General features: G+C 46.9%; 1 protein-coding gene across 6 annotated transcripts in view; it reads left to right on the top strand.

Moving 5' to 3' along the window:
* Nucleotides 1-1,631: 1,631 nt before the first annotated feature.
* The window catches only part of LOC146185869 (sarcoplasmic calcium-binding proteins I, III, and IV-like), a 30,921-nt gene continuing 13,619 nt past the window's right edge, over nucleotides 1,632-18,933 (top strand). Inside the window, exons 1-2 of one of the 6 annotated variants that reach the window (XM_084606796.1) lie at nucleotides 1,632-1,776; nucleotides 17,840-18,233. In XM_084606796.1, coding sequence (XP_084462922.1) covers nucleotides 18,137-18,233 — 97 coding nt within the window. In that variant the 5' untranslated portion in view covers nucleotides 1,632-1,776; nucleotides 17,840-18,136. Of the gene's footprint in view, nucleotides 1,777-1,881; nucleotides 2,017-16,945; nucleotides 17,109-17,259; nucleotides 17,466-17,839; nucleotides 18,234-18,933 lie in introns of those variants that run through there. The other 5 variants (XM_084606799.1, XM_084606800.1, XM_084606795.1 and 2 more) reach the window with 5 other exon arrangements.

Genomic DNA, 18,933 nt, shown 5'->3' with positions numbered 1-18,933 from the left:
GGGGCATAGGTGAATCTATCTGTGCTTTGCAAGTTGCATATTTTGGAGGGGACTTCACACCTTAGCACAGAGTACCCTTGGAGCTCGCTTTGTATTTTATTCGCTCTTATAATGAGGGAAATGTGCTGTGGGTTACAGTCACGTTCTTGAGAACTTGTCGATTTGCTCTTGGTAGGTCTTTTTTTCATTGGTTTTAGCTTCTGGAAGACCCTTTTTCAAACTGAGTTCTTTGTAAACGGCAAGAAAAAAGTGTTAACATTGTTCCGATATGGACTGAGTTTTATGTTCGTCGCGTGGCAGTACATTACACCAAAATTGCAAATAAATGCATTCTCTTCTTGATTTTAGTGTGAACTTGATGGCGAACGTTTCGCAAAGAGCTACAAGAAGTTGTGCGCAACAGTTTGGCATCCTTCATTAGGGAGGAGAATTGTAATGGCTTCAAATCAGCTTCCGCTTTCCAACACTGAATTATGCGCGCTAAATGAACTACTCTGTCGGATTATAAATGGTGTATGCGACCTTGTGATTTGTTGGATTTGTTTCATACTGTTAAAGCTCAATCTAGTGCCGTGTCTTTGATATCTATCTCGGCGTTGAAAGAGCTCAATATGCAAGTGCTTTCCAAAACTATCAAGAGTTCAGGAAAGCATGAGCTGAGCTTATAGCCAAGAGTACAGCAGCACTATAGTTACACGCGCTCGTCTACGCCGCAAAAGTATTTTGTGCTGATGCACGCGACAGGTCTTCCTGTTTGCAATGGTGTTTATCGCTTAGTTCGAGTTCCTCAATTACAAGGTATCGGCTAGAATAAGCGGTAGCAGATAACCTGTCGTTGCTTTAAATTTCCACGATTAATTCCAAAGGTCAGATCTTTCACTGGAATTTTGGAAAGAGTGACAGATGATATGATTTGCGTCACTTACCTGTTGCAAACGGCGTTAACGAGACATCTATGGTGACTGTGCCATAATATGGCCTATAAAAGAGCCGCGTTTTCTTTGATGATTTTTTCCTTCTAAACAAATGACGCCTGCAGTTTATTATTATTATTATTATTCTAAATTATAGAGTGTAATTGTTGAACCTATTCGCGCATCCGTTTGAAGCAAGCTATTCGTGGATCTTAAGAAGGTGAAAACCAGTACATTAAGTAATCCGTAACGGAAAACAAAAAAGCGCTCACCGGTGGAAAGTTCCCTGCCAACGGTTAGTTGGTACTGTTCCTGAAATGACGGCACTTATACCTGTTCCGCTTTGCCTTAGATGCTTATAGAATCAATTGCAGCTGTTTACAAAGATGCACGAGGATAGGTTGGTAACCCAATTTGGCCAGCGGCGATATGTAGCAATGGCACTCATGTTAAGATGTCTCGTATCAATATCATAGACAAACTACCTGCACTGAGCGCCGCATGGGAACTTTCACACGCTTCTCGGAGTGTGTATTTTTCTTCGAGCACAGTGAGATGGCCTGCACTACAGCCCGCGACCGTCGTCGACGACGTCATCTACTCGAAGTGTCGCTGTAAGTCTCGGGCACTCGGCGCGCGTCGTCGTGAATGCGGCCTCTTCGTAAATCAGCTGCGCGTCGGCAGCAGCAGCCAACTGGAAATAGAGACCACCTGCGCAGCACCTGGGTCTCGCGACGACCGGGCCGACGCGTGCGTTCCAAGCAGCGAACGTGGCCGGGAAGGAGCCCGTCGAGCAGTCGGCATTGCCTGCGGGTCGCGGATTGTTTTCCCGTGTGCCGCCTTCCGCCGTGCTCACAGCGAGGTGAGTGCGCGCTTCTGTCTCCTCCCTTACAGAATTAATGGGGTCGCGCGAATTTGCATACGTGGAAGACGCTGTGTAGCAGAGAGTCATGGCGCGCCTTCTCCGTGATCGAAGTTTTCCTGGCTTTTGCAGTCACTCCTAGTAGCGGGAAAGTGATAGGTTTCGCAGGCCGCCAGACTGCCCATGAGGAACGCTGAAGAGCATGCTTTTACCATGACCTGTCAGGCGACCTATCAACAGGTACAGATTCACATACGGATATGATTTTATCAAGTACTGCCCGCTTTTGACTTGCCCTGTGAGGTGTTTTGGCAGCCATGACAACGGCAATTACTCTATCCTATCATTAAGTTCTGCGCAGTGTGTTTAGTAGTAACCTTCGTGATGAAAATACGGAAGCTTTCATGCTGTAACGACTTGTATCGTGCATTAGTGATGGGTAATGTCGGACCGACCTAATCGACTATTCAAGCCAATTGGCAAATGAAAACAAAAACAAAAAATAGAGCCTGAAGTTTTATGTTTTTCAGCCGTATTTGAGTTTTTGTTTTATCCTTGTTTTCTATTTTATTCGAACTAAGCTACCTGTCTTTGTCACAGATGTAGAGCGATCAACTGAGCTTTTGCAGCAGTTTTAGCTTATAAAAAAAAGTAACTTTTAACTGGAGTAAATATTTCTACCACCGGCTGGTAATATACGTTCGTCAATTACCATGACAACAGCATTTCCTCTTCATAGCGTTAGCTCATAATAGCTCAGCGCGGCAGAGTAATGTTCTAGAAAAAACACTTGAAGTATCATCTGAGATTCTAACATGACGCATTTTAGCTTTGTCAGAAACGAGAGCGATGATGCAGGTTTCTCGCATGCGCGAGCTTATCGACCGCCGTAGCTAGCATAACTATTTAGCCTAAGTCGTAAGTACTGCCGGTTTTTGCCGAGATTTTTAAAGATAACAATGCTACAAATTGGGCCGTCTCAATTAATACTTTAGAGGGCTTTCGGCTTAGCGTTTATCGTTCTTTAGCTGGAACCCGGAAATAGTTACCATCTGATGCGATTTGAAACCGAGTGCGTTTGTATTCATGTTAGTCTTAGCTATCGTCAAGGTATGTGTTGCCGGTTACCAATAAAACGTATTTATAAACGTAAAAGGGTACCCATAAAACATACTAAACTTTTACTTTTCGGTCGCTATTGGCTTGAAAGCTGTATTAGCCGCAGTAAACATAAACCTCTGACCAAAAGTTGGCGCGCTCATTTTCTAGTGCATATGAACAAGAATTTATTTGCAAATGAATTAATTGAGAACATCTGGCATGTATTGATTCGCTGCTAGGAAACAACAGGAAGTTTTTATTTCTATTGTTAAGTAGAGTGCAATCTCTGCAAGGAGTTGCTAAGCGTCATTAGCCTGCCCACCATCGATTTGCAGCCTGTACTGAAAGGACTAGGTTAATTGATAGAGAACTAATTGCAATATTAAAAAAGAAGGAAAGAAAGAAACGCTTATATACAAGATTTTCTTTCTTCAAAATTCACACCGTCGCAAGGCAGAGTGAGATCGCAGGGCGAGAATTGCTTTTATTTCCTTCGTCCGTGTGCTGAATGCATTGTGAGATCCCTGAGGTATGACAGAATGAGAGAAAGAGAGAGTGGCCATTACACAATTAAATTGCTTAGCATCGATGACTCATGCTGTAAAATATACCGCATTCGCTCGCTTTTAACGCGCCCGATATTGCAACGCACGCTCGTTTTTGAAGATCACAAAATAGTGTGCAGCCTTCAATGGTAACGTACGTCACACTTTCATGTTTTGATAAGCAAATAACTCTTCTTCTCACTTGGAACAACCAACATCTATAACGACCGCTTTTATGTTACAATGAAGCGAACCCCGTCGCCGTCTCAGTCGCCTACCTGGCTGATGCCTTTTTGCCTTCGAAGCGACAATCTGACACGTTTTCACAAAATTTCATAATCAAGCACCTGCTGGCTTTGAACTCTTTCCACGCTTGGGCTTTCTGCATTGTCATCTGCATCCTCAAATCACGTACATACTTACAGAAACACCAAAAGCACGTGAGGCCGCCCGATTACCACTTTTCCCTCGCTTAAAAGATCCCCTCACTTCATAGGGTTGGCGAAGCTGGCTGCTCAGTTTGGTGTTTGCACCCACAGCCCAGAGTTTTCCGCGCCAAGGTGCTAGGCTCCGATTACATAATGGCGTGTTCGTACTTTGGTTGTGAGTTCTACTGGATGGGGATGATTCCCTCGGCGAACTTGGCAATGCGCTAAGACGCTGATGCTGTGCACTCTGGACGGAGTCGTTACTCAGTGTAAGCTGAATCTCTGAAGGTTTAATGGAGGTCTCCTGGGATAACTATAGTGAAGCACTGAGGCAAGAAGCAGTGAAGTAATGATGGGCTGAAATTACTCCAAATCGGGAACAAAAGAGTGCCAGCACTTAGGCACATAGATATGCATCCTTTTTAGACGCAGGAGGAAAGAAGGAGAGGGGGCGGGGGGCAGTTGCAAAGAGACCCTTCGCCGACCGAAAGTCTCAGACACGTTTGAGATCTGCGAACCAAGTATGCTGATTCCTCTCCGCAAGTGGTTCACCCCCTAAGGTGGGGCTGCTGCAGTTCGTTCTATATAATCAAACGCGTGTGTCACTTTCTTGAGGGAAGAAAAGGTGGTGTTTTATAATTAAGTATGGAAGTCTGACCCGCGTAATTTAAATGCATAGTAAAATTTCAGGAAAAATTCAGGCGATGCAATTTAACTACCACTCGTAATATTAAGCAAAATTCGAGACCACTGAAAATTGCCAGTAATTGACATATGAAGTCATATCATTAGGTTTGCGCAGAGTTATTGACATTAATATCTTAAATGAACACCGGGCGCACGGTGAAACCGAAGGGAAATTGGGCTCCTTTACGATGGAACAGAACGCAAGTAAATGTGCGCCAGGTGTGTATCGTCTACTGCGCTTCGTTCTGTGTGTCACCACTTCGACGTGAGCCCCCTTCCTTTTTAAGTGTGGGTATAATGAGGACATAAAATGGCACTGTGAGATATGCCCACTTTTTCCTAATACACATACAAAGGCATTATTCGAAGAAAAATGTTTTGGAACAGCCGTTAAAAACAAGCCTGCATTTAACGCCTTATGACATGCCTAATATAAATTATTATTTAGTGGAGAATTTGCATTATTTAGCTATAAATGTCTAACCATGATGGACATGAGCGCGATCCTCTAAATATGGCAGCGGGCTATTGCCTGTCTCTAGCCGTCTTCAGTGAAACTATAGACATGAGCTAATTCTATAGGTGATCGTTACAATTAGGAGTTATCTACAATTCCAAAATATTTGTACGGTATGTACAGCGCATGCGAAGTATGAATAAAAAAAGCAAAATTCAAGAACGGCACCTAATGTATTATATATTTTGAGATTAATTTAAAGGGGGCAAGTGGTCACAGAGTCGAGCACTGTTCTCAAACTATTGTAAAGCTACTTTATTCTAAAGCAACGAATTCTGACAATTCAATTGGTTTCGCGCTAGGCTGAGGGAAACAAGTAGGGTAGGAGTTTCTTCGCTTGCGTTGTAGTCTACCTAGGCAACAGTTGCACCGTCGACTAGCTCTCTTTCTACGAACCCTGTGCGTTGCGAAACTTCAGTGCCGAGCCGAAATCGATGAGCGCTCAAGCCATGCCCATCTCGGCACAATGCGGTGAGCACAATAGAGTATACTGTCTTGAGATTCCGAAAGTAACATTGACACTTCGTCCACAGCTTTTCTCTTTAAGTAGGTCTATAGGGTCTCTGTGTGATGAAGAACAGGGTAGTACCAGTCTCTGAAGGAAACGAAGTTTAGCTAATCGTTAAGGCAAGTAAAGACATTGCAATCTGTTTATGAATTAATGAAATCACTAGTTTACCAGCTAACTGTAGGAAATGCAAGCGGTAAAATGTACTGTTGGTTAGGAAATTAAAGTGCTAAAAAGATACAGCTTCAAAAGAAATAGTTTTGACTAGGGTTTTTAAAGTGTGTCCATAGATTGCGAAAATTTTCTGGCGCGCTGTGGAAGAAACACAGCGATGTTCAAATGTCTGAAAACAAGAGTGTCATTGCTAGTTCGCAAATGCAATGCAAGATGGATCACATGCGTGATCTGCACCAATCTGACATATTTTGTTATACAAAAATTTCAAACATTTCTGAAAAAGAGAAATTACGATTCCGACCGTTTTGCCAATTCGATGACTTTAGGTCACAAACCGCATATCTCCGCAGCAGTTGCGTCCAAAAGTTGTGAAAACGTTTTCAATCTTTTTTCTCCCTCTCACACCAATCCCACCTCTCTTGCTTTCTCGGCGTAAAAATAACGTTCATGGAGTACAAAATGATGGCACAGTAGCAATAAGTAAATATTGAAACAAGTGTGGACCTAGTCACACGGAAATGCAATTTATTGGAAAACGCTGTTCTTGCCTTGGTCCATGCCTTCGGGACTGGTGCCTTACTCAAGGCATGCTTTTATGCTCCTTTTTCCCCCGCATTCATGCACGAAAAGGCAGTGGCACCAAGACCCATGCTACGAGCGGTGCTGCTTTCGAAAAGACTCTCTTGTCGATCACCACTTTGAAGCATTAACTTTTCTTCATTTAAAATAATGTGCAAAACGCACACATGAAAAATAAATATTTTAAAGAAGAAAGGAGCTGTGTGTATTTATATAACCTGGTGACAAACTGGGTGAACACTCAATCGCCGCCTTCAAGGGTATGGCGCGTTATGCTAATGGATCCCATTTTCCAACTCTTCCTTTGCAGATCCTTGTTCCGGTATATCGCCTTTGCTACTCGCGTAATTAATACGTATTCACTTAATGTGGGCTCCGGTTGTCTGGCACGGATCCATTTGCGCGCTATCGTCAGCTGCCCAACTATGTAAAAGGCCATCCGACGTAGATAACTAAAAAGCCCCGCCTTATCAGATGGCACGGATGTGCCTGCGTGGTCTAATACTCATCGCCCAACACACCTGGAAGGCTCGATTCCCATCCTAATCATGCATACAAAAGCAGAAGCTCGAGTTAGCAACTCCTTTTATGTCAGCCCGCCCACCATAAATACACGACCGCGTAACCTATCGACTACTAGCTGGTCAGAGCAATGCCTATGGTTATCTGCTCACAAACGTCGACGCCGATAACTGCAGGTTTTCAGTTTAATTAATTTATTTATTCATACATACTTGTGTATATACATACATACATACATACATACATACATACATACATACATACATACATACATACATACATACATACATACATACATACATACATACATACATACATACATACATACATACATACATACATACATACATACATACATACATTTCGCCCGCCGGGGTGGCGCAGTGGTTACGCGCTCGACTACTGCTCCCAAGGATGCGGGATCGAATCCAAGCTTCGGCGGCCGCTTTTCGGTGGAGGCGAAAAGCAAGGCGCCCGTGTGCTGTGCGATGTCAGTGCACGTTAAAGAACCCCCGGTGGTCGAAAGTCTCGGATTCCTCCACTACGGCGTCTCTCATAGCCGAAGTCGCTTTGAAACGTTAAACCCCCCAAACCAACCCACAAACCATACATACATACATACATACATACATACATACATACATACATACATACGTACGTACGTACGTACGTACGTACGTACGTACGTACGTACGTACGTACATACATACATACATACATACATACATACATACATACATACATACATACATACATACATACATACATACATACATACATACATACATACATACATACATACATCATACATACATACATACATACATACATACATACATACATACATACATACATACATACATACATACATACATACATACATACATACATACATACATACATACATACATACATACATACATACATACATACATACATACATACATACATACATACATACATACATACATACATCATACATACATCATACATACATACATACATACATACATACATACATACATCATACATACATACATACATACATACATACATACATACATACATACATACATACATACATACATACATACATACATACATACATACATACATACATACATACATACATACATACATACATACATACTGCAGCGCTGTCTAGCTCCTTAGCAGGAGTGGGTGATTCTGGCGCCTTTAACGCTGTCACGGTAAAATATTCACCAGTGTACAACTGCATAATTACTATATATGCTATATACAGCCTGTGGAGCAGCGTAATAGTTCCCTATGCCTGAATTTTCAAGCTACCTTGCAGCATCTGCACCATGCGTGTTGACTGGCTGCCTGGGTCGCATTCATTCAAACATTCGAAAGCTCAGGCGGCTCGTGATTGTATGTATGACTAACGAATAAAGAAGCAATAACTTTGACCTGACTTATGAGCCCCTTCATTGGAACCCTTGAAAGCACTCTTCCTGGCAGCGACCCTACGTGATAGACAACCATCGCTTAGCGTCCTGCGTCAGGTTTGTCATTCATATTGCCGCGAAACCTTCAAGACATTATTTTTTTTAGCAGCCGCCGGCATACAGGCTTATCACTCTGATTCTGGACCGCGTATCAGTTCCGTAATCTTTGTTTCTTAATGCTCGATGTCGTGAGTCACACCTTTATCAGTTTTGTTGTAGCGCAAGATGTACCGAGATCTGTCTCGAAGGTTCCGGCCACTTGGGTGTCTTTCCACAATGTTCCAGCCCGTGCTGGTAGCTGTTTGCGGCGTTATCTAGATTGTTCTGTGCAGCCTCTAAATTGAGCGTTGCCGAGTGTGACGGGCATTCTTTGTTCGACGATCGACGAGCACGGTTGTTTCTATCGCCGCCGCCGAGTTGCTTAGTACTTTTGCGGGCGCAAGTCAGCCCAAATAAAGAGTTTCTTTAGTGAAAGCATCGACCCCTTCATTTGTGTCGTCGACCTCGTCAGCACTACGTGACATCTGGTGGAGGTGCCGCCTTTGATCCTTCAAGCGAAGACCCAAGCCGTGTTCCTGTCGCCCTGGAAGACCAGCCTACAGGTCACCGAGCCAGCCGCCGACTTCAAGGACAACCCGAACACGGTCTGCTGCCTGACCCCATTCGATCTCGGAAGGCATCGACGCTGACAATGGCCCAGCCTACAGCACCGGTTGTTTTCGTCCAGCCCCGTGAGCCCCACTGCTTCTATGGACGACCGGATGAAGATGCGGGAGACTGGATGGACCTTTTCGATCGTGTGGTAGAATTCAACGGCTGGAACGACACCGCGAAACTTAGGCAGGTCTACTTCGTTCTTCAAGGACATGCCCGATTTTGGTTCGAAAATCATGAGGCAACCATAAAAGATTGGGAGACTTTCAAGGAATCGTTTCTGACTGCCTTTTCAAGCGTCGTCCGAAAGGAAACAGCCCAGGCCCTCCTTCAGTCAAGACTTCAACTCCCTAACGAGCCTGTCCTGGCGTACGTTGAGGAGATGAAGCGCCTCTTTCGCCGCGCTGACCCTAATATGATCGAAGGTGAGCGAGTCAAACATTTATTGCGAGGCCGTTAAAGAGTCGCTTTTTGCGGGTCTTGTGCGAAATCCGCCAAGAACTGTGGCGGAATTTGAAACAGAAGCGTCTACTATCGAGGAGACGTTGGCCACCCGGATGCGCCACTACGAGCGACCACTTCAGCCGGACTGCTCAACCCACTACCCCAACGCATCTGCAAGCGCAGAGAACCTTCGGGACCTCATCCGGGAGATCGTGCGAGAGGAGCTCCGCCGAATGCTGCCATCATCGCAACAACCCCAGGTGGCGACGCTCGCGGACGTCGTCCGTGAAGAAGTTCAGCAGGCGCTGGGCGTTCCTAAAGCGACGACTCCGACGGCTCCAGTGCATGAATCAGCAGCGATGGACTATGCAGCTGCATTATGTCGTCCTGCACCCCGACGCGACCTCCCAAGCCCTTGTCGCTACCATCCTGCTTCCGAAAGCCGCCCCTTGGTCCCCGCCCGCCAAGCCTACCAACGACCCCCAAGCCCCAGAAAGTGCGACGCCTGGAGGACAGCAAACAACCGACCGCTCTGCTTCCATTGTGGTAAGGCAGGACACATCATCCGTCACTGCCCGTACAGGCGGATCGGCCTCCGTGGTTTCGCTGTCGACGCCCCACGACCCCGTCCTGGCGAGCGACCACAGGAAATCAACGACTTCCTGCGCAGCGGAGAGCACTCGTCGCCAAAGCGTCTGTCACGCTCCCCATCACCGTACAATGCCCGATTTGCGTCGCCGGGCCGCGGTTACGTGCAAGGACGGCCTCCTAGCCCCCGTAGGGGAAACTAAAGGCAGCAACCTTTGGAGGTGAGGTTGCTCAACGGCGAAAAGACGAAGATCCTCCGCCGCGGACGACCACTAACGACGACGCAGCCGTTTCACCGCCACTCCACACGACGTCATCGACGACAACACGATCAGAGTGCAAGCAGACAACGCCGCCCAGCGAAGTAAAAACGGTATGCCCCGGCCATGACCTGAAGAAACGACGGAGCCGAGATCGGACACTAAGGCCCACGTGCAATGCGAGGACGCGAACAAGTGACCTTGAAGTTGATATCGACGGTCGCAGAGTCACTGCCCTGTAGACACCGGAGCTGACTATTCAGTCATTAGTGGACCGTTAGCCTCTCAGCTCAAAAAAGTTACCACCGCTTGGGATGGCCCGCTGATTCGCACCGCAGGTGGCAACCTGATTACTCCATCGAGACGATGTACTGCAAGAATAACCGTAAATGGGCGTATTTACCTCACCAGCTTTGTGGTCTTGCAGCCGTGTTCCCGCGACGTGATTTTAGGCATGGACTTCCTAAATGAAAATAGGGCTATCATCGACCTCCGATCCAAGCTCATCAAGCTCTCTGCAGACAAAGCCATACCTGCTACGACGACTTCGACGCAACATGTCGCTCTAAACGTTCTCGACGCAGAATTGACCATGCCGCCCCGATCAAGCGTCGCCGTCAGCGTAGGTAGCACAGACATCAAAACCGCTGAAGGCATCGTCGAAGGAAATATCCAATTGCTCTTGGAACGAGGTATCGGCATCGCAAGAGGCATCGCGAAATTCCGGAGAGGACAAGCTCAGGTGCTGGTAACAAACTTCACTGAAGAATACCGACATCTCAACAAGGGCACGACCATCGCTTTTCTCGACGAATTAGCGGACCTCAAAGACGCACTCGCCCTCCACGACCAACCACTGGAAGGCGCACCGGACCAATTCCGTCAGCCCACATTTGACATCAACCCAGTATTGATCCACAGCAGGTAAAACCAGATTCGCAGTCTTCTTCGAAACTACAGGGAGTGCTTCTCGTCATCATCGAAGGTACAACAAACACCACTGGCCAAGCACCGTATTATAACGGACGAACACGACCGACCTCTGCGCCAAAGCCCTTATCGTGTATCGCCGCGAGAACGGCAGGCCATTCGCAATCAAGTTGAGGAAATGCTGCGTGATGACGTAATCCAGCCATCGAACAGCCCCTGGGCGGCACCAGTCGTTTTGGTCAAGAAGAAAGACAGCACACTTCGCTTCTGCGTTGATTAACGCCGTTTGAATAGCATAACGAAGAAGGATGTCTACCCGCTACCCCGCATCGACGACAATCTCGACCGGCTCTGCAATGCAAGGTACTTATCATCGATGGACCTGAAGAGCGGATATTGGCAAATTGAGGTCGACGAAAGAGATCGCGAGAAGACCGCATTCATCACACCGGACGGCCTTTATGAGTTCAAGGTGATGCCATTTGGCCTCTGCTCCGCACCAGCCACGTTTCAACGAGTAATGGACACAGTTCTGGCAGGCTTGAAGTGGCAAATTTGTTTGGTATATTTGGACGATGTTGTCTTCTCGTCAAACTTTGAAGACCACCTAAAACGACTACAGACAGTGCTGGAAGCCATCAAGTCATCGGGACTAACGCTAAAAGCAGAGAAGTGTCACTTCGCCTACGAAGAACTCCGGTTCCTAGGTCACATCGTTAGCAAGGACGGTATTCGCCCAGAACCGGAGAAAACAGCTGCAATCGCACAATTCCCACCGCCTGCCGACAAGAAAGCAGTGCGCCGATTCCTTGGGCTGTGCGCTTATTATCGACGATTTTTCAGAAACTTTTCGCGGATCGCCGAACCATTGACGCAGCTTACAAAGGCTGACGTACCTTTTAAATGGGAAGCGCCGCAAGGAGAAGCGTTCGACGAAATTAAGCGCCGCCTGCAATGCCCTCCTGTACTTGGCCACTTTGATGAAAACGCCGAGACCGAAATTCACACCGACGCGAGCAGTGTGGGCTTAGGAGCCGTTCTCGTCCAGAACAGTGCCGGACAAGAGAAAGTAATCGCCTGCGCTAGCAGGTCCCTCACAAAAGCCGAAGTCAATTACTCGACGACCGAGATGGAGTGCCTTGAAATCATCTGGGCCACTTCTAAGTTTCGTCCATACCTATACGGCCTATAGAAGCAGATAACCTCTCCAGGCATAGTCGACAGGGGCGCCTCGACCTTACATGGGCGCAAGCAAGAATTACCACGTTTTACACACCCGTCTCGTTTGTCCAGCTAGCCGTGATGTACGCCAGACATGCGTTTATATCAGAGGCGCCACTTCTCTCTGTCATAGCAGAGCTCATATCCGTTGGTGGCTTTTTTTCTACTGTAGCAGACCCGCCTCTGTATTGCCTCGCCGACCCGTCCTTCCTACGTACAGATTCCACACAGACTCCAGACTCGTAGCCTTTTTCTTCAACATCATTTGCGATGTGTGTGAAATAGTGCAATCATTTTTCTCACTCCTTCTACATTATGCTTGACGCGCAGCGCATCATCTCAGGGAAGCTGACAACGTATCCCGTCCACTGAAAGGAACGTACCTGCTTCCTATGTGGAATCCATATGCAGGAGTCGTAGTACTCGAGCCTTTGGGAAAAAAATTCTAGGGGCACTTCGGACCACTAAAGTGCCATCTTTTTTTTTGGAACGCCGCTAATTTCTACTTCACTTCTGCTTCTGTAGGCTGTGTGCTGCTGCATTCGAGGAAGGGCTAAATGAAAGGTGCAGCACGACAGCCCGGCATGATCAGCTTGGTAAAGTCATCGGTCACTACTGGATGTGACGTCATGATGACGTCAGTTCAGGTTATTAGACATGACCGGATATGACGTCACATCCGGTAATGGCCGATGATTCGCCAGGTGATGACTTCATTGGACCCCGTCGAACCTCGGGGTACCCGCGGAATCTCACCAAAAAGTGTGACGCTTCTCGCGGACGCATGCACGCACGGATGCACACTCATGAGCCTACAAAGGCGCTCGCTTTCGCCCTAATAATTTCTCCGGCGCTCCATGCGTGCCTAAATGCCAGCGCATGGATGCAACCTTCCTGGTGGTCAAACTCGCCGTGTGAAGGTTGTGTTGCAGAAAACCTGGGTAGTTGCTGCGCTGAGTAGTGAAGTCAGAGACACCCGATGTCGCCCGTTAATAGTTAAAATTAATTAATGATGCGGGACTATTGGTGCGTACACACCTCGACACCCTATGAGTGTGTGTGTGTGTGTGTGTGTGTGTGTGTGTGTGTGTGTGTGTGTGTGTGTGTGTGTGTGTGTGTGTGTGTGTGTGTGTGTGTGTGTGTGTGTGTGTGTGTGTGTGTGTGTGTGTGTGTGTGTGTGTGTGTGTGTGTGTGTGTGTGTGTGTGTGCGTGCGTGCGTGCGTGCGTGGAGGGGGAGGGGTAGCTATTCCGGTCTTAAAGGAGGTGTCCTCGACGCGTGGCGAGCTCAGCAGGGAGTCAGCGACCTGTAGTGACAGATTTGGGTGGCTGTTTGGTGCCCAGCTTTCACCGGTTCAAGCCAGAGAAAGGGCCGGAGTCAGAGCTAACAAAGAAAACAAGCTCTATACACAGCAAGAGAAGATACAGAGGAACTCATACTAACACTTCAAACACACAGCACGAGGCTCGCAAAGAGCAATGCAGAGAATTCAACCAGAGAGGCTTCAAAGTAATAGCAACGCACGAGAGGGTCAGAACAAATAAACACCAAAATCTTCACCGGGCACTGTCGCAGACCGACGTCTGGAGAGTCACGTTGTGACCATCCCGTAGACGAGCGGCGCTTCCTCGCAGATTAGTGGGCCTACGGAACAGCGGGTTGACCACGGGATCCGAGCAGTAGCACTTGACTCGCTGCACCACTCGGTGCAACACTGGCTGCAACACTGGCTAGCTTGGCGAAGTGACGCGCCCTCAATTTATAAGGCGCGCCGCGTCTGTCTGTTAATGCTAATGCAGGCGCGCACATATACGTAACATTTACTGCATAAGCATCCTCTCCTCCTCCCACCGAGATGCTCGTCGTCATTTGCCAACTTCGGTGGAACGCTCTGGAGGCAACCAGCTGCTTCTCTGCCGGGTGAGTCATCATCGCCGCCGAGTGATGAGCAGGGGGTGCCGCCGATGCGCTCATGGCTACGAGCTGTCCTCGCGCTGAAAAGGAGACATTTCTTCGATGCTTTGGAACATTCTACGCTGAAGCCGCGCGCGCACCGCGCTGGCTTAACGAACATGTGCGCCGATTTCGTGACATCCGGACATCACCGTCTCCCCTTCTGAAATACTCACTCTACCCTGCTCCGGCTATAGATGCAACGGCGGATCATTTCTTGACAGTGTCCTCCGGACTTCTGACAGTAGGCAAACTACACCTCCTCAGCCAGGATTACTGCCTTAGCTGACCACCAGACGTTATAGATCCTGCACACATGTACCCCGTCACCAAGGCCTAGTTGGCATTTATAGCCGCCACATATCAGCATGTGTACATCTAATTCGCTTATTCCTAAAGGCCCATCTGAATAATAAAGAAATACTCGTGTATGCATAACACATTAAGTTACGTCGAGGGCGCGCAGAAAACGCCACCGACGATAAGCCGAAACTTGAAAAAGGCGCACATTTCTTAATGGCAGCCGTGTCAGTCCTAACACAAATTAAGAAAAATACTTCTCCCACAGCAAGCTATGCAACGCCCGAATATGTGTGCTTTGCTTGGCAAGATTATAGATTGGTCTGGTTCGACATATATGGTTTATCGTCCCAAAGCGGCTCTGGCTATGGAGGGAGGCCGTAGTTCAGGGCTCGGAAAATTTTGACCGCCTGGTGTTCTTTAACGAGCACTGACATTGCAGCGTAGATGTGTCTATTGCTTTTTGCCTCCGTCAAAATACGTCTGCTGCCTCCTCGGGGTCAGTTAGTCACGAATGCGGGATAGAATCAAAATCGAATGTGGGTATTTTATTGCGTGTACGAAATTGCAAATTTATAATTTCGTCTTGAAATCTTCGCAGCACATTGTCACACTGCTTGATTACAGAAATTGTTCTTAATGAGCTTTATCAATTTTGTAAATTATATTTATTATTATTAATTCAGTATCATTTAGGTATAGCTGTCAGTACGGTGCTTTATGTTATGAATAAAAGTCAGTTATGGTAAAAATATATCAACTCTTGCCTAAAAGAACATCTATCCTTCTAAGATAAAAAAAAAAAAAGGTCACACGGAAGATATTAGAGGTTTTTTCAGCGGCTTTGATCGCGGGTGAAGCTGGTTATGTGAGTGCTCCTTCGGTTGCGTCTACCGGAAATGAAAAGGTGTTTTTATATTCATAGAAAGGCAGGGAAGTGTCACGCCTGGCATATGCTTGCTGTCCTGTTTTTCGCTTTTGTTCTTTTAGTGTTTTAGACACCCAAATTCCATTTGTTGAAAATGGACTGAAGTTTATTTGAAAGTTTGCGCTTCTCGTCTTTTGTCATCATTTCCGCATTCTGTTAGCGCGCCTCCATGTTACGACACACGACCAACTAGCCAAAGTGTAAAGTTGTACTGAAAAAAATAAAATGCGTCTTCATTATCAATGTATACGTTTACAACACGAACAGTCGTGAGAATAAGTGGTATACAATACTCAGCCGCTGACAGTGTTGGGAAAACTGCACCGAAATACCATCTAGCGACAGCGTCAGGTACAGTGACACATGCATGTGGATAAAATGGTGCACCGCCACTATTGCCTCAATCTCAGATAGCTGTTGCTAGATAAAGTTGGGGTGTAGTTTTCTGGAACTCCGCCTCCGGCTGAGTGTCGTACACTACTTTTGCTCACGACTGTACCTATCACCACTTTTCATGAGATCTATAGTTTTCAATAAATGCCAATTTGTCGCCTAGGAATTGACAAGGTTCTCTGATTTTCAAATGGGGATATCAAAACCAACAATAATGCTGCTTGGAGTACTGTGTGTAGCCTGTATCCTTTCTCAGTGAATACCTAATACAATTGGGGGTACGTATGTCGTCGATAGGAATCTTTATCGCAACTCCAACTTGACTAGCAGATGGATGCTAAACGGGAAGCGAAATAGTATGACGTCACACTAAACGCCTCACAAAGAACAGTTACATCACAAGTTTTGTATGCATTCATTATATACTTTTGTTGCTACTTCCTGTCCGCACTTCCTGCCCTCACCGTCCACACTTCCTGCTCTGGACACTCGTTATAAGGATTTCGCCTGCAAAAAAGAAGGCCGCTTTGTGAGTTGCGCGCATTCTGGGTGCATGTGCCTAGCGGGCCTCAGTCATTGGGCTCTGCGCCTCCACATCAGCACTGGCAGATACGTGTTTTACGCTAGTACAGGTGCATGGTGCAAGCGCGCATACAATGCACACATGAATGCATGCTAGTACGTCGTCGCTTCATTGACTCTGAGGCGCTTTTTCGAAAGGTTTTGTAAAGATAAAACGTTTCTTGTTTGGTTCACTAAAGCAACAGCCTATTTTCCCCAGCAAAGAGTCAAGGGGGCGCCGCGAATGGCATTTCGTCGCATCTCTTGCGGCGCATGGGCCGTCTGCTACTATGATGAGCAAAGAGCAACAAGTGCCGTCAGCAACGAAAGAAAAACACACACGGAAAAGGGCAGTTTCCGCTCACGCGTTCTCTCCCCTATTCTTCCGCACGCGCATTCTCTGCCGTCTATACGTCACCAACGCCTAGACGCCGAGCATGCCAGACTGGCTAGACTCCACGGGGACAAGCACTGCCTTTACAGCTGATCCGCGACAGACCGACTGTTAACGGACGTAGTACCTTCGTTTCAAATTGGCCGTGAATCCCTCGCTTCTGTGCGATCTTGTGAGTTGTGCTTTGCTGGTGCGTCTATAGTCGGCGGCGGTGTGCCGCGAAAGTGGCTGTACCGCCATTTCCTTCTGGGGATACTCTCGCGCCCGTGCTCCTGCGAGTCTCGGAAGCTATACGCCCACTTAGCGCCATTTCTCCAACCTCTCCGCAGATAGAAGGCGCGCATTTCCTCGTTTGTGTTTTCTTTTGTCGTTGTGAATGCCCTAGAATGTCTCAGTGAGATGAAAGAAGTCAATGTATCCTTTTATATGTTTTCCTTTCCGCTCTTCCTGTAGGTGATCACGCGCGCTTCACTATGCCTGACACAAAACATGCTTATTTCGCGCGATGTAAGCACAATTTGCAGCAAGTGTAAGTGCATTGCTGCGTTCGAGCTTGAGATCATTAACAATGTGCAACCAGAATTTGTTCTTTGGAATTTTTGATGTCATAATATTGAGGAGTGAGCGTCCCTCTGAAAACCGTCAGCGTGCAGCTGGCTGTAATATAGGCGACATGCAGCTTCATTATTTTTATGAACACAAGGTGGCTTTTGATAAGTTGGAACCTAGTTAAGTGGGTTGTCAGCATCGTTAATCATCCATTGCCGACTGACGTCTCATGCTCCTGTCTTCTGCTTTTCTCACAGGTGAAATGATTCCTAATAAGAGAACGGCAACTAATTTGAGATCATCCCTGAAGCGCACGAATTTTAGTTTTCAGCATCGTTTTCGCTTATCTTTCAGCGCAACCCGCAAGTGCCACGATGACGCTTGGCGCGTCGTGAGCGAATGACTGTGAGCCTTCGACAAGTGCCAGCCACGTAGTCGTCGCAGAGGGTCTGTGCGAGCTGGGCTGTTGGCTGCCTGCCGGGTCGTGTCTCGTTCCTTCGTATTGGAGCTGCGGTCTACGCACGACGCGCTCTCCACATGACAGCCGACAGGCCGTGATTATTTGCGCTGTCTGCTTGTAAGCACCAGCTTGAACTGTGCGAACTGCACTGATTGCTGTGAAGCGTGGCTGTTCGGCTGTTGTGCGACGTCATGGGTCAGGTGCTTGACAAGTTACACGGCTGCAAGGAGCCCAAGGTATCTCCTTTTCGGCGCAAGAAGCTCCTTTGCGAGTTCAACACTTTCTACGGTAAGGAGCAATGGTTGATTGTTTGCCCTTCATTCTATTTTTTTTTTATTTTGCATAGGTATCACTGGGCCGCCGACTGAATTATGTTTGGGTTAGGGTTATCGTGCTTTTCTTCTAATAGGGTCGTTGCTCTTGACATGCGCTATTCTTTTTTTTTCTTTTTTTTTGTATTCCCGACTATATTTTGTGCTTGCCATGCCGGAAGAGAAACTTGACTGTATTCGAACTCCAGTGTCTCAAGAAACGCGTCAGCAATATTCAGGGCGTGACATATGCTTGACTTATGACGTACCTTAGCTTTCAGCCGCTTCCTGTGACATTAAATTATCTTCATAACCTAAGAACAATATGCTAGTCGCCGACTTCCCGTTTGCTTTTCGAAGATATTTTAAAACAAACTAGGACGAACATTTAAGTGGCACCACCAACGTCGTGGTCATTTGTGTTACGTGTTCTTTCTTGTCTCTTTTAGTAATTAGGTCATATCTTTACAGAGGTCATGGCTATGTTTAGCGTCCACTGCTCTTTCCACGGTGTCTTAGTTTAAATGGTCACACTTGACGCAGGGATCTGTTGTTAACTGTAATCTACGGATGACGTGTTCTTTCCTACTCTCTTTTCCACCCGAAACAATTGACGCGCTCTTTTGCTACTACAGTTTGCTACTAGCAACCTGCTTTATTAACGTTGCCGTAAACGA

Source organism: Amblyomma maculatum, chromosome 6 (assembly GCF_055883805.1).
Source record: "Amblyomma maculatum isolate TAMU_Amacu chromosome 6, ASM5588380v1, whole genome shotgun sequence".
Taxonomy (NCBI): Eukaryota; Metazoa; Arthropoda; class Arachnida; order Ixodida; family Ixodidae; genus Amblyomma; species Amblyomma maculatum.
Note: the sequence above shows the minus strand (reverse complement) of the source record. Positions and strands in the feature narration are given on the sequence as shown.